Below are 15,150 nucleotides of genomic sequence, written 5' to 3'. Positions count from 1 at the left end.
AGCTACAGACAACAACGCGAGCCTAAGGTGGCAGGAAGGGAATGAGATGGCAATGATGCAAAATAATCAGCCACTCGGACATTTTTCTTACATTTGAAATGGGTCTGGCTTAGCACACACTGATGTGGTTATAATTAATATATCTCCATCACAACATCACCTACCCACTCACCACTGTGCACAAATGCAACAGGTGTGTGTGTGTGTGTGTGTGTGTGTTCTTGTACTTGCTACATACCGAGTACCAAAATAGTCATTCTAACAGTAAAGAGGACATTTTTTACGTTTAGTGGCAGGATGGATTCACATTATGTCTGTGAAACAATGGCTGTTCTATGGCAACAACTACCGTAGTTGGAGAAAGTGGCTCAAGGAGTCTTTTTTTAATTATCAAGAAGCACTGGTGCAACAAATAGACAAGAGCTCAACTACAGGTTGGTAAATCTCGAAGCACAAAATGAACGAGAAACTCAACTTCCCTAGAGTTGGTATGAGGAACACTGAAATCTAAACTACCCTGTATCAAGTTTAGAGCCGGGAGCTCAGAGAGCCAAGCCTTGTAGATGAAGACGTGTTTGCTGATGTTTTGATGTCTTGATGACATCCAGCAGGATATCACACACACACACACACGCACACACACATTTTGAGTATTCTTACATTAGTTCTGGCCTCTGGTGGTGTATGAGGGCGCAGAGGGCCAGGCCATTTCTCCAGGAGGATGTGAGGTCGGTGATAACGACACCTCTGTAGCCCCGCGTTTGCTTCTGACACCAGCTCAGCAGCCGTCCGGGATGCACGTCAGACTCTGCAAGATAGAATTAACGCATTAACAAATACTTCTGTTCTGCGGCGCAGCATACAGCAGAGCGCTTGTTATGACACACAAAGCAGCTCATTTCAATTAGAGGCTCACTGCATTAATAATAAAAATAAAAATAATAATAATACACATCGACCGCGGATGCCGAGCTAATTCCCCGTGAAGGACCATTCCACAACACGGGTGCAGGACTGAGGAAATCTGCCCTCCAAAAGACTTTTCTTTATCTTCGGAAAGGTCCAGGCCCCTGAGAGTGCACGTTTGGAGCATGTTTGGTCAAATATCTCTCAGAACATCTAAATATCTATAACATCAGCATCTTTCTTTGTCAGGTTTGGATGAATATTGGCTATTTTGCTCAGGTTTTTCTCAGGTGAAATGAAATTGACACCAGGATGTTTGCCCTCTGTCCTCTCAATGAATAACAGGCCACAAACTGGCCGACTAAAACTGAACGCCAAGTTAAAAATACTCAGGCCCCTTCTGCAGCGGAGTGGAAATATTGGCCTCCAAAGTGTGAAAGAGTGGAGGATTTCTAGCAGATGAAAATAAAGTAATCCCTCAAAAAATGTGCGGGATTTAATTATCATAAATTTCTGCTGTTTTGCTCATTTTTATCATTTCAACCAAACATTATATTATGCAGGAATATTGTTCTTGTGATGTTCTTCTCAGCCACGTGAACATCTTTGAGACTGTAGTTTAGGATTTTAAACACCATTTTGGCCCCCCTTCTCCAAAGAAAGAATATGGCATTTTGAACTTCAAAGGTCAAGGTCAGTATATTTCCTATTAATCACCTTGAACTGAACATTCTCTTCAGAAAAGACTGGGAACCTTTAGTTTATTTTCTTGATTCTGTTCTTTGGCAACCAAAAGCTTACAGGCAATAATTGTGAATCATGATATTTAGGAAGAGTCCATTAAGCACAAGCTTTGCTAGCACAGATTGGAGATCTGCAGGAGGCCTCTTGTTTGACCCTGACGGTATGTGGGTGTAATTCTACCCGACTGTTTATGACGATGTGCGTCTGCCTTCGACTCGGGTTTTCTCTCTGACATCAACGTCTGCCCCCCAGAGTAGGGAAGCATGCAGGAATAAATGTATGCAGGAAGGCTTTCATATGGCAGTAATCTCCGCGCTGACTGAAAGGATGATCGGGTTACTGTTACAGCCCGATGGGCAGCGTTGCAGCTATGGTCCATGTAAATAACAATAATCCTCTGTCACCACTTGACTTCACAGATTTGACACATTTGTTGTGGACGTTGGAATAGGGCAACATGAAGGAAATTATCGGACATCAGCAAAATTGAATTGATGGATTGAAAATTAATCCGAAGAAAGAAGATAAAGTGTGTGAGAAACCTGTATTCTTCAACCGTAATTAACTGTTCAAAACCAATATGATTTATTTATGTATAAATCTCAGACGGTTTGAGAATTTTCAGTAAAAAGCGTTCCAGGCCGAGTCAAATTTAGTCCAATAAAGAACTTCCTTCCTTCATTCATTCATTTTATTGCCATTTTTTTTCAGCCTTACGCGGGAGAAACCTTCCGTTGCTCCGACAGGCAGCAATGAAGGAATTCCCGACTGTTCGATTGCGCAATATTACCACCGTGTAGCATGGAAACGAAACGAAAACGATCTTACCCGAATAGGGATTTTTATATTTTGAAAAAAATCTGGACGCTTTGCTTTATCTTTGCGCCCGACATCCTGTCCTGCATCCGCTTCACCGTTACCCTTAAGAAATTGATCCTGAATCTCACCTCTTTTGAACCAATTTCCAGATCGGTGTGTGGCTCCTCCCCTTTCCAGATGACATGAGGCCAGGTGACCATTGATGAACAGATGACGTACCTGGCCAAAGAAGGTGTAAAATGTCCAGAAATGCACTGATAACGGTCTGTAAGGAGGGTTTGCAGGACAAACCTGATGTGGGCGTATGTAGTTGACGTTAAGGTTGGGGTAGCGGGTCACGGGGTCAATGCTGTACTGTTCGAAGTTTTTACTGATGTTCTCCGGGGTGGTCTGAGGCAGCAGCCGGTAAATGCTCTCCCTGAAGAGGGGACGAGACCCTGGTTACCTGGAGAATCTGAAACCTGCGCTGCAATTTGTTTGCTAATAAGAGGCACATAGCAGCGAGCACAAATAAATTGTCTTATTAACAAAGGGAATACAGCACCTCTCGGCCAGTATTTCGAGAGGTTTTCTGCCTTGTGCCCAGCCCCTCACCATCCAGGCAGTGTCAAAGGCTGCCAGAAAGCCGCGAGCGCAGCCTGTGCCCATTGGCCAAAAGGGCTGTGAACACAAAATGGAAATCCACACAAGTCCAAGCCTCATCAGGGTATGAGATCAATAAAACGGGAGAGATAGCCGCTGACCTCGAGCAGACTATCGCCCACCAAGGCTACCACCAGCTGATGCCCACGCTTCTCCCTGATCAAGGTGGCGTTCTCTGAGGCGTACATGCACGTGAAGTCAAACATGGCTACATCGGGCTGACCGTAGTGGTTGATGGCGTAGTCCAAGGACGGCAGCTGGTAGTTCGTGCCAAAGTCGGCTGCCTCTCGAGCGTAGGAGAGCAACGCTTCCTGGTTGACGTTGTCGGCGCTCAGCAGTCGCTCCGTTTCTATGTGGTCCTGTTTTCAGATGATGCCATGGTCACTTAAGAACACTGGTGGGCTCACATTTACATTTGTAAGTCCTGATTCTCAGCACACAGGTACACAGGTCTCAAATAGTCTCAGAGTCCTGAACACAACGGGAGGAGAGATCACATTACTGCTCTGCTGGCTTCTCTTGACTGGCTGCCCATAAAATCCAGAATAGGCTTCAAAATACTCCTCCTGACCGGACAGGACAGGACCTCAAGGACCACCTAACTTCACTTGACTAAACTGGTCAACAACGGTCAACTCACTAGTAGTTTTACTCAAGACGCCTTTCAGCCCACTGTATTTACTCAGAACTGGGACCGGCCCACGAAGCCTGGCTTGTGTTGCCTAATCTCTGTAGGGCACACACGGGCAGTTTATGACCCGCGGGCCGAATCCCGCATGTATATACGGTGGACGCTAACAAGGGTCCATTTGGACCTTTTGAGGATCCATTGATGCAGACACCATGTGCTCACTATTGATCTGTAGCATAATAACTGCAAGACAATTTTTGATGGTATTAAAATGATCCACCTTGAAATATATGTAGTTTAAAATAGTTCAGCACTAAATATTACACGTTTAATTCCTTTTCCAATTGTGTTTGGGGGGACGGGGAACAGAACGGTGGAGGCTACCCCACCGCTACTTGCTCAAGGGTACCTGGGCGGTGCTCTGAAGGTGTCCTGGCACCTCTTCCTGCGACCAGAACACCTCCCATGTTTTTTCTGTGTTGGGGCTTGATCTGAGACCCCTTAAGACTGAGCTACCGCAGGACTGGCTGTAGAACCTCACCGAGAAACATTCTGAGACAAGTTTGTAAAAAAAAATAAAATAAAATAAAACCTAAAAGATGCCAAGCAGGATAAGCTCAACCTAGTCCGACCACACTTTCATTCGCTCGCTATGCTTACGACATACTGTACATGCTAACCATGTTTGTAGACTCACACTTATGATGACCCCTTTGTCCAGCAGACTCTGTTTCTTCGCTGTCATGACAAAATAGTGCGTATTGTCTCTGTAGTACACTATGTTCTCCAAGTCGATGCCTAAAGACAGGAGCATATTTACTCAACAAAGGGTCCCCTAAGGGCAGCGAGAGGGCTAATGATGCATGCTGTGAGATTCTTTTGCTTCTGCATTTGTCCCAAACTCACCTGTCTCCTCCTTGAGCTCCAGGAAGAATTTCTGGTTGAAAATAAAAGCCACGCCACTGATCTCTTCCACCTTGGCCTCAGCTGTTGTGTTCCTGTTGACGAAATTGGCAGTGATGGCGATGGCTAATTTCCCACGGAATTCTTTGCGAGCAAAACCTGTAAAAAAGAGAGCGGGGAGAGTTGCCAAGGGGGGGGGGGGGGGGGGGGGGGGGGGGTGCATGAAAAATGCAGGTGAAAATCCAACTTATAACAATATAAGTGAATACATGACAAATAAGAAAACTAGAACCTGAGTGACTGAATCAAAAGGGATCTCTGTGTAAAAATGTTTCCTTGAAAAATTAACAGATTTTATCAAATAGTTTTTAGTGCGACTAAGATAGATTTGCAGGTCAAAACATTGAAACAGAGTGGAAATTTCCTGGGGGGTCAGATGATTTACGCTGGTGGTTTTCCTTTTTACACGTCACCATAATAATGGTGCATGGATCATAAACGGAGAGCACACATGTGTCTCCAGTTCAAACTAGATCTACTTTCCACTGTCTGGAATAAATATGGCCAGAGGTGACTGAAAACTTTCTGGTGCCTACAAATGTGCACAAACATTTTTCCCCTATTGAGTGACATCTGCCACTAATGTTAACACCCCCCCCCCCCCCCCCCCCCCCCCCCCCCCCCCACCCTCCTTTGAGATTCGGTCTCACCATCCAAAGTGCTTTTACGTCCGTCGGCTCCGATCACCACATCAAAATGAAAATCTGCGAGAGGATGGCCGGAGGGCTGGAACTCGGCGCGCCAGCCAGATTCTGAGGGCAAAGCAGAAGGGTTGTTGTTAAAATCCCTATTGACATTTGGGAAAAGTTCAGCCTCAGAGTGGAACCTGTCAACAGACTCTATCAATAGAGTTCTGCGACTTGCGACCGCTGCAAATACCTCTGGGGGGAAACATCCTGATGACTTTCCCACATGTCTCTCTGTGATCAGAAGGCTTTCCATGTATAGCACGCAGTAGGGTGGCAGCACCCACTCAGCTAACACAGATAACAGCGTGCATGCTTACCCTCATCTGGCTGCTCCTTCTGTGGCTCCAGAAGTCCTGTGAACTCCACATTGACGTGGATTTCCACTCCCAGAATAAGACAGACTTTCAAAAGCATCAGCTGAAGCTGGCGGATACCTGGAAGATGGAGATGAATGTCTGAAGAGAAGTGTTAGCTAACAAGCGGGCTGATTAAACAGGGGTTAATTTAACAAAAGACAGATTTGGGATGAACAAAACTATACCATTAGTTGCTGTGAAGGCATTCAAAGCTGAGGAACTGTTTAGAAGCTTAACAAAAAAGAGAAAAAACACCAGAAGAAGATGAAGTATCTTATACTTTAAATCAAGAATTCTGTCTCCCATGACCAAATGAGCAGGTCACATGATGTGAGTGCTGACCCACAAGCAGAGGAAGCGATTGAAACCGAAGTTTACCTAAGTGAGGTACATTCATTTTAAAGTTTTCTGCTAGCTATAACAAAAGAACCCAACAATCAACGCACAGGTTGATACTCACTGATGTGGTCGATGGAGCCTGCGCAGAACTTTCCATAGAACTTTTTGGCTCCCAGGCCCCTGAGGTCATGGATGGTGAAGGGCCAGAGGTGCAGCACATTATTCCTGGAAAAGGTGTCTCTTTTTTCAATCAGCACAACTTTGCAGCCCAACAGGGCCAGCTCGATGGCTGTCCGCAGGCCGCAAGGGCCCCCGCCGATGATGAGACACTGAACGGAGCAAAAAGACTCTATAAGATTCCAGGAAAGTGTCTCTAAAACATCCACTGTATGGCTTTTAAGATGGCCATTTTCTCATATAGAGGATATAAACTATGTTCATTGACCAGATCTGATCTCTCACTGAACAATAAATCAAATACTTTATATAAAAACATCTCCCACATAGTTTTTCCTCTGAATTTGACAGGAATCTAATTTGACAGTTGATAGTAGCTGGCTAACCGACACGCTGACCGAGATACGGTGCAGAAAAAAATAAATGTAAAAAATAAACGTAAACTGCAGAGACTTTTACTCATGTTGTAAAGCTTCAGCAAATGAAATGGTTGTTTAAATAGCTGCTTCTCCCCATAAAACTCTGGCATAAAGCTTTTGTTGTCTCTGGCCAACACTCAGCCCAACCCTCCACAATAACCTCCCCTCCGAGAGCTTCCAACCATTTCAAGGACTCTAAATACTGTTCTTAATAAAGCTTTTCAAATCAATCAAACCAAATCATTCCCCCTTAACAGGGCCTAAGTGATTTCAAAGGATATTTGAATATTCCAATCACAAAAGCCTAAAAAGCAAAATCTATCTGACCTGTTAATGTTGACAGCCACCCACGTGGTGAATGTACATTTTTAAAAGTGAAATGATAGAGTTCCTACCCTGGTGCCTTGGCAAGCCTTATTCTGGCCGTAAACCTTTTGCTGTGCTTTTTTGTCCAGTTTGGTCCACAGAGTTTTGACCTTCCATGTGCTGACGGCAGCCTTCAGCGAGCTGTAGAAGTTGCTGTAGTCCAGAGGATCTAGTTGCAGTTGTCTGCAGAGGATGCTGAACGCCTGTAGAGTCCCTTTACAAGTGGAAGCCTGTACAAAGTTCTCAAAAAGCACGCTGGCTTGTCCCAGGTGCTCGTCCTCTGTCTCACCCATCTAGTCCGATGGCAGACTCTAGATCCAGCCCTGCTTTTTCCAGCTCACTTCTTCTGACCTGCTGCGTTAAGCAGCACGTGACGCCGTGTTTAGCCGGTTCTGATGGGGGAAACAGCAGAGAAGCCGATCATCGCAGCACCAAAGCTTATTGTACAGAACAAACAAGGCTGGATTATGAAGTGGCGAAACTGCCTGCAGCTCCTTTATAAAGCATTTAACATTAAAGCGCCATTGACACGACAATGCACAGATGGTGGGCAAAAAAAAGGGGCTTTACAAAAATGTCAAGTAAAAATCCTGCTTTTACTTCACTGTACAAAAAGCTTGGAAAGTTTACAGTAGGCAAAACAAAAGACAGTCTGACAGCTTTTTAAGTACATAATAAAATGATGGAACATTGGGATTGAGGGGGTATAGCATGTGGGATATATAAATAGGAGCCGATCCCAGTGATCACCGCTGGAGAGCCAAGAATACAAACTGGACACGTCAGCAGAAAAACAAGGTTCAGTTAAGTTGCAACGCAGCAATCAAAGCAGCTCACGCTGGAAATAAACCGCAGAAGTCAACGTGACGCCTGATGCAGCCAGAGCCTCGTGTCAGGCGTTCATATTAATGAGATGCAAGAGCGCACCGCTGCGCCAATAACAGGCAGCCTGCTGAGTTCAAACAGTCAGCAATTAGTTTGCACAGGACTTCTTCCACCACAACAAGATATTTTTCAGCTAAAGCTCCTGCAAATGCCTGATGGGATTAATCCAGAGGAGCGTGTTGGGAGAAGTTCAGCTGAGAAGTCATGGGAGGTCAGAACGTGGAGCCAGAACCCAGAGACCCTTCAGCCCAGCCCCCAAACTCCAGGAAGCGTAGTCACTTTATCAGATTACACACACACAAACACACATATAAAAGTATATATATGAATACTGGGGATATGAAAGTACAATCATGGAGATGAATTTAGTTTGTAAAAGGGCCCCCGTCCACTCAGCTCAGTGACCATCTGCACTACTAGTGGCCAAAGCCGACGACCACCCTCTCCCAACGGGACATCGGGTTAAGATTAAAATACAATTACGAAGGAACCGACACAAAGACGGAGCCAGAGAAGCCTGAGAAGGGTCACGAGCTCGTGACTCCAGAAAGAAAAGCAGGAAGTGGTCGTCTTCGTACTGAGTATCAGCGTGTGATGTTTCTGTCTCCCATTACACTTTCTAGTGTTTCAACAGTTAGTATATTCAAATGATGACATTCAGATGAAAAACTATAGACAAAAATAAAGGACTAAAGTCTCACTATACAACACAGAAGTAATGACAGATTTAAAAGTGGTGACAGATGTCAGGTGTCATTTTCTTTTATACTGTAACCTGGAGAGCCATCTTGAGATATATACCAATAAGTCAGTAAAAGATTGCTGTTGTGAAATTCTCAAAATTACTGGGTGGGAGCCATCTTCCAAAATGGACCCTGCTCACTTATTTAAGTGTTTTTATAGAGAAATTCGACGTTTGGCTGTAAATCTCCATCTCCAGGAGTTTTGACTTGTCAGAGACAGATTGATGAGCCATAACATTAAACTAAAAGAGAGATTAGATTGAATAAAAGAGTGAGAAAATTAAGTAAAAGTGTGGCCCTATCACCCATTCACCACAGAATTCTAGAAAATCCTGGACAACTGAGCCCTGGCTTGATTCATTTTCAATGAACTCAATGCGATCAGAATCATCTGCATCGTGTAAAACCAATCTGTCTTCGTTGTTGCTGCGACACATGTGTATAAAGAATAAAAAGAGGGGGCACGGGCAACCCTGGGCCAGCCGGTGGAGGGGCATTCCTGGTCCAAATGGCTCCATTGACTCACACTCTTTGGGTCCGATTAGCTTAGAAGTCTAAAACAGAGCCACCGAGACTTTCGCTCCAACTAAATTGCTCTATTATCAGGTCCAAGGCAATATTTGCACTTTCTTCGAGAGCAAAATATAAGCTTTCCTCTTCAATTGTGAGGGGATTATGTTCAGATAATGTTTCAGAATTATGTTTGTGACTCAATTCCTGCATTTCTCTGCTAAAATCAGATGTTTCAAATCGAGAATAAACGTGACACCTCCCAGTTGGTCGAGTTGAGACTCTTCCGCCCAGTTTTTAACAGCCTCGGTGATACTTTCCCCCTCATGAGGGATGTGATCTATACGCCTCTTTGACCAACCAGGACTTGGAACTTTTATTGAGCAGGATAAAGGATAGAACACACTGAGGGCACCCGTTTCAGGTTCCCTGTTGTCTAGCACACGAGATGACACAAGGTCATGCAAACGTGTCATTTTACTGGCTGTTCCTGCTAGATTTGTTTGCATTCAACCAGATTTTAACATTCAGCAAGGCTAGACGGCTCAAGGCAGCTTCACAGCTGACTCGGACTGGACTAAAGTGACCTACAGCCACATAGGATCTATCATAAAACGCACCACGTCTTGAGGGAACTAATAATCTGTAATGATTCTGCCTAAAACCTATCAGGGAGTCCATATGAACATCTGAATGTCATCATTTGGGACATGTTAGAGGAAGCTGGACTTCCCTTGCAGTCTTAGAGCAATCGCCTCTGCAGCCGAGAGATAAAAGTTTAAAGAAAATCCTCTTTCTGTGATGGGTGGGAGTGTGTGGAGCGGTCACATTCAATCTGCGCCCATATCAGGAGCAGATGGCATTTGCTCGGGCCCGGGTCTCTTTTTTCTTCTTCCTGTGTGTGCTCCTCCCGGAAAAACAACAAACTCCCCAGAAACAAGCGATCACTTGGGAAATGGGCAAAAGCGCCGAAGAGCTTGAAACTCAAACCATGGGATCGCATTGCTTCGTTTTAACACAGGTTGCGTAACCTGCTGAAGGCTTTTTGAACAGCCAGGCGCTGAAAAGTAAACCGCATCGTGTTGCTCATTTGATCTAAAGTGTGAGTAAACCGGATCTTTCCTCAACACTCTGAGCTCACGCCGCTTACTGCCTGTCTGGAAGGGAGGCTGCAACATCATTATCTCTGAGCAACATCAGCCCAGCCCACGGCTGATGGCGACACACCCTGGCTGAGGCCACAAAACTCAAAGGGAGCAAAAACTCATTAGCAACATATCTGTTATTCCCTGGGTGCACCGAGACCACCCAGTGAAGTAGGTCATTACTGTTAAGGGGCCAAAAACAGGCAAAAATGCACATGTAAATATCAAAATATCAAAACTCTCACTCCACATAACATAAAAAAATAGAGTAAATTATATATAAAACAACAGATGTAATTAGATGTAAAGGAAAATTTAAAAAAACTTGATCTGGATTCAGTTTCCTTTCAGCTGTTTATGCTTATAAATGTTTTATTGTGCTTATAAATCCATAAAACCAAGCACAAGATATTGCTCTAACTGGGAGAACTATGAGCTCATGTCCTCTTTGGTCTTGTCCAAGACCTCCAGCCTGACAGGTCGGACATCAGCATCCTTGTCCAACCCATCTCTGGTCTTAAACATTCACCAAGCACCATCTCTCTGAGGTGGACATTCCCGATCCCGTCCATCTGAGTCGATGGCAACGAGGACCTCTGAGCCCTGTCGCCGCTGTCTCTATCCCATCCACCACTGCTGGCGTTGCCCTCATCACAGACACCTTCGCATTCATTCCAACAGATACTCATTTCTGGCACATTAGATAAGCTCCCTGTTCTGCTGGGATGTGACCCATGTAAGTACACACATAGAAACAGAACTTGCAGCGATCAATAAGAGCATATGAAACTGAAATTAGTCATAATTTGGGTTGGTATCTTTTAAAAGAAGGGCGCTACTTTCCAAGTGGGGTATTTAAATCCTGAAAATGTCAAAATTAGATGAGTATTAGATGAGTTATTGAAAACCGTTTCACCCGTTTACTTTTTAGGTCCTGAGAAGCAGAGGCTGCGAAGCAGAAGGTTCCCGGTTCGAATCCCAGCGTGGACAAAACACGGAATGTATTCTGGTAGCAAGGGCAGGTGCCAGGACACCTTCAGAGCACTACTGAGGTGCCCTTGAGCAAGGTAGCAAACCCCCCCCACATGCTCACATGGGGCCCTGCCGTGACCCCGAAAAGGGATAAAGCGGTGGAGGAAAAAATATTAATTATGAGCGTGTTCCATGTATCGGGATCAGAAGCTGTGCAATGTGGGCTAGAACCAATGTCACAATTTGTGGTCCTCAGTAGTGCAGTAATGCAGAATGCCTGGAGGGCTGGAAGACGATTATTAAAACAGGAAAAACAAGCAGGCACACTGAAAATTCCCAGAATTTAACTGTGACATTTCGTTTCACTCGGAATGCTGCTGCCTGTGACCTCAGCAAACACATCAACACATCACCTTCATTGTTCGATAACCCGGCCTGAAATACCCCAGCAGAGTACAGAGGACAGTGCAGCTTTCATCACGCTGGGCCCCTGGAATCACCGTTCAGGGTTTCTATTAATATATATATTTTGATTCTGTGTTTCTCTCCCTCCGTCACCCCCACGTCTGTCCCCAACTCTGTCTGTCTTCTCTCTGCCCCCCTCTGTCCTTGGCCTGTATCTCACTTTCTCCATCCACCCCACCCCTCTGTCCATTCTTCTCCCTCCATCTCTGTCCATCTCTCTCCCTCCGTCTCTGTCCATCCCTCTTCCTCTCTCTGTCCATCCCTCTCCCTCCCTTTCTGTCCATCTCTCTCCCTCCGTCTCTGTCCATTCCTCTCTCCCTCTCTCTGTCCATCCCTCTCTGTCCATCCCTCTCCCCCTCTCTCTGTCCATTCCTCTCCCTCTCTATCTATCTGTCCATCCCCCCTTTTTGCTCTCTGCATGCACCCTACAGTAGTGCAGCCATCTTACGGGCAGGTTTGTGGAATGTCTCCTGAAGAACTTCAGGATTTGATGACATAATAAGCTTTAAGACCTGAAGCTAGTGGACAAACTCCCCACAAAGACTCCCAATGTTGTGATTACAAATACTGGTGTTCCAATGCAGTCGTACATTATAGAGAGCTTTTATACAGCGTGATTGTGAAACTGCAACAGAGAAGATAAATTTGACGCCTCATTCACCCTTGTTTGTTTAAAAGCGTGTCCTGTCAGTATTGAGATGTCAGAAATGATCGATCAAAACTAGACCGGAGCAAAACACGCCTGAGCCGTTGTGGCCAAGTGGCAAAATAAAACAGATGACACCACTTTCCCTCCCTAAAGGAGGCTTCAAACAGAAAAAATAGAACAAAGAGCTCTAAACAGTGTTTTTAGCACAAAGGTGCAGGGTTCTTCTTTGTGCAAAGAACCCAGCAAAGTCACAATGTGCATCAAAATAAAGACCAAATGTGCTCTGAGGTGGGCCCCCCCCCCTCTATGATTCAGAGCTGGATTAAATTATAAAGCCCTAAAATAAATATTGTTTATTGCTACCATGTTTTGAAATGCAATACATGTTTAAAGGTCTGATAATTCTTGGGAGATCAATGATAAAAGACTCTAAATGTCACGTAATACTGGAGCTCAAGCTAGCCGTTCTCCTCTGACAGCACAAGCTGGTGACAGTCAGCTCTCGGGTGTATTTTTGTCTTAACGTTTCCCTCCCTCAGCTGATATGTGCAGTGACACCCCCTTATAAGTCAACCGTCCATTCCCGGAAGTGGCAGCTAGAGCGATGGCACGACCTGAGCCTGAGATTAACAACTTTACAGTTGCCTGCAGGGCAGCTGGAACTGGAGAAATGATCTCGTTCAGGTGGAGATGATAGCTCCCGTTTTACAGATTTTGGATCGTTGCACTTGGATGTCAGCCGTCCTCCGGTTGCGACTTATGGCAGGAGTGTGTTTAATAAGTTGGGGTGCAGGGATCAGTCATGGAGCAGAGTCCTGTATACCCTGACTGCCTGGGCGCACACAGCCGACACCAAAATGATGGGACGCTGCGGCATCGGATGTCACTGCTCACCTCAGTGGGCTTACCACTGCAACCAAGCCCGGATCTTAACAGAACCAGAACTATTCTGATCACTTACAAATACCAGTGGGAACAGCCAGTCCACAAAATAGTAACTAAAATTTATTCAAGAGATTAAGAAATCTACTCCCAAACTCCCTTTGACACAAAAGCTGCATTGTCAGTGAATTAATGGGAATCTAAATTGATAAATTAAAGAACATTGATGATCTGACAGCTCAGAAATGAATGTGACCCTAGTAAGTAAATGTTATCACATCCCAGCTGTCAAAGCTTCATCCTCCCTGCTGGTCGCAACACAATCGGCTGTTTAATGTCTTAAAACAAGCAACTCGGGTTCTTTCATATCTTTAAAGGCAATGGTGTTATGCAAGCAAGGATGAAGTTGGGTTCCTAACGGATAATGTTTCCATTCAAGTGTTTGACCTCCTCGTGTGTTTTACACCTGCCTGCTGCTTGAGCGCCGCCTACAACCTGCTCACCTGTTGCTACTCTAAAGTTTCAGCCCAAGACAGAAATGGTTTCACAGAAAAGGCTCCCTCCAAAGTGGGCCCAAACGGCGTCTTATCGACACCAAACAGTTGGAGTTGAACACGTGAAAATAACAAGGTCCTAAATTGCGGCTTTATTCTACTCACCGACAGCAGGAGGTCTGCAAAAGCCCCGCGCCAATTCCTCCACGTTTATTTTGTTAATTTACGATATATCCGCGAATTGTGTGGTAAAATAATATGTCCCAAAGTGTCCACACCGTTTAGTAACCACTAACTTGTCCACAGTCCTGATATGACAGCAGTCGTCTGCTCTGTCCTTTTAGCGTCAAGCCGGTTTCAGAACACGACCTGAACTTCCGGTTTCTGATTTACAACAATAAAAGTCCGCTGAAGGACAGTCCACCAACAGAGCCTACTTTTTTTTCTTTTTAAAAATAGATAATAGTCTAATTCCAGTGGGTTTGCTCGTTGCTTTTGTTTTAACATTATTTAAAAGCAACATTAATATTTTTACTTTTATTTTAAACTCCTACTAATGGAAGAGAATCATTTTGTGTTTTCTTTCTAATCAGTGTTGTCTTTGATTTTTAAGGTTATTTAATATGAACGTTATAATTTGAATCAAAAATTAGATAGAAAAATTAAAGATTTGTCAAATGTAATAGTATTCTAATAAATATTGGTCAATTCATAATGCCACATAAAAGTATTAATGCTCAAAACGTATGATAAATTGGTTGGGCCGCTTTTTACTTGATCATTTAACCTTAAGGAAAGCTTCGTAAACACGATCTGATATGGTTCTTCAATGATAGTTGTCACAATTATGGATCTTTTCATTAATTATCGTGACAATTAATCTATGTTCATGGTTTTCCTGTAATGGAATCCGTCAATAAGTTACACATTTCTAGAGGTCTAATTTAAAAATAAAAGTAATCCACACGATGATCCATGAACACTAATGTTAGTTAGTTATTGTTTATACTTGTGACGTCTCACAGCTGGTTAATGATCACGCATTCTTGTATTATTTTGAAAGTAATTTTCAACTAGTTCAGTACTGCTTTCATTATCTTGCCAGAGTTGTGTTTCTGAAACTACGCATCATTAGTATTATAGAATATTATAATCTAAGGTAACATAAAATAAGGTTTCTTTATTATCAAAGCCTTGGCTTTCAACTGAGCCTAATAATACTTGGAAGATCAAAAGTCAAAGTCCTTCTGGGAAACTTAGAATGAGCTCTTTTCTGGGCCCAATAATCTTTTCTGAAAAGCTCCTTTAAATCCGTTCATAACGTTTCAAGTTATATTGCTAACGATTGGAGGCT

At 44.1% G+C, this 15,150-nt stretch overlaps 1 protein-coding gene across 10 annotated transcripts in view; it reads right to left on the bottom strand.

Annotated features, from left to right (window-relative positions):
• Nucleotides 1-14,151, bottom strand: part of LOC101075455 (protein-methionine sulfoxide oxidase mical2b-like) — a 29,893-nt gene extending 15,742 nt beyond the window's left edge. For 8 of the 10 annotated variants that reach the window (XM_029842177.1, XM_029842179.1, XM_029842180.1 and 5 more), the window contains exons 1-12: nucleotides 13,962-14,151; nucleotides 7,081-7,443; nucleotides 6,211-6,418; nucleotides 5,712-5,828; nucleotides 5,356-5,457; nucleotides 4,649-4,804; nucleotides 4,440-4,540; nucleotides 3,213-3,470; nucleotides 3,014-3,129; nucleotides 2,761-2,887; nucleotides 2,598-2,688; nucleotides 661-808 (exon numbers count right to left, since the gene is read on the bottom strand). In XM_029842177.1, the coding sequence (XP_029698037.1) occupies nucleotides 661-808; nucleotides 2,598-2,688; nucleotides 2,761-2,887; nucleotides 3,014-3,129; nucleotides 3,213-3,470; nucleotides 4,440-4,540; nucleotides 4,649-4,804; nucleotides 5,356-5,457; nucleotides 5,712-5,828; nucleotides 6,211-6,418; nucleotides 7,081-7,344 (1,688 nt within the window). In that variant the 5' untranslated portion in view covers nucleotides 7,345-7,443; nucleotides 13,962-14,151. The other 2 variants (XM_029842184.1, XM_029842185.1) reach the window with 2 other exon arrangements.
• Between the last annotated feature and the right edge of the window lie 999 nt (nucleotides 14,152-15,150).

Source organism: Takifugu rubripes, chromosome 9 (assembly GCF_901000725.2).
Source record: "Takifugu rubripes chromosome 9, fTakRub1.2, whole genome shotgun sequence".
Taxonomy (NCBI): Eukaryota; Metazoa; Chordata; class Actinopteri; order Tetraodontiformes; family Tetraodontidae; genus Takifugu; species Takifugu rubripes.
Note: the sequence above shows the minus strand (reverse complement) of the source record. Positions and strands in the feature narration are given on the sequence as shown.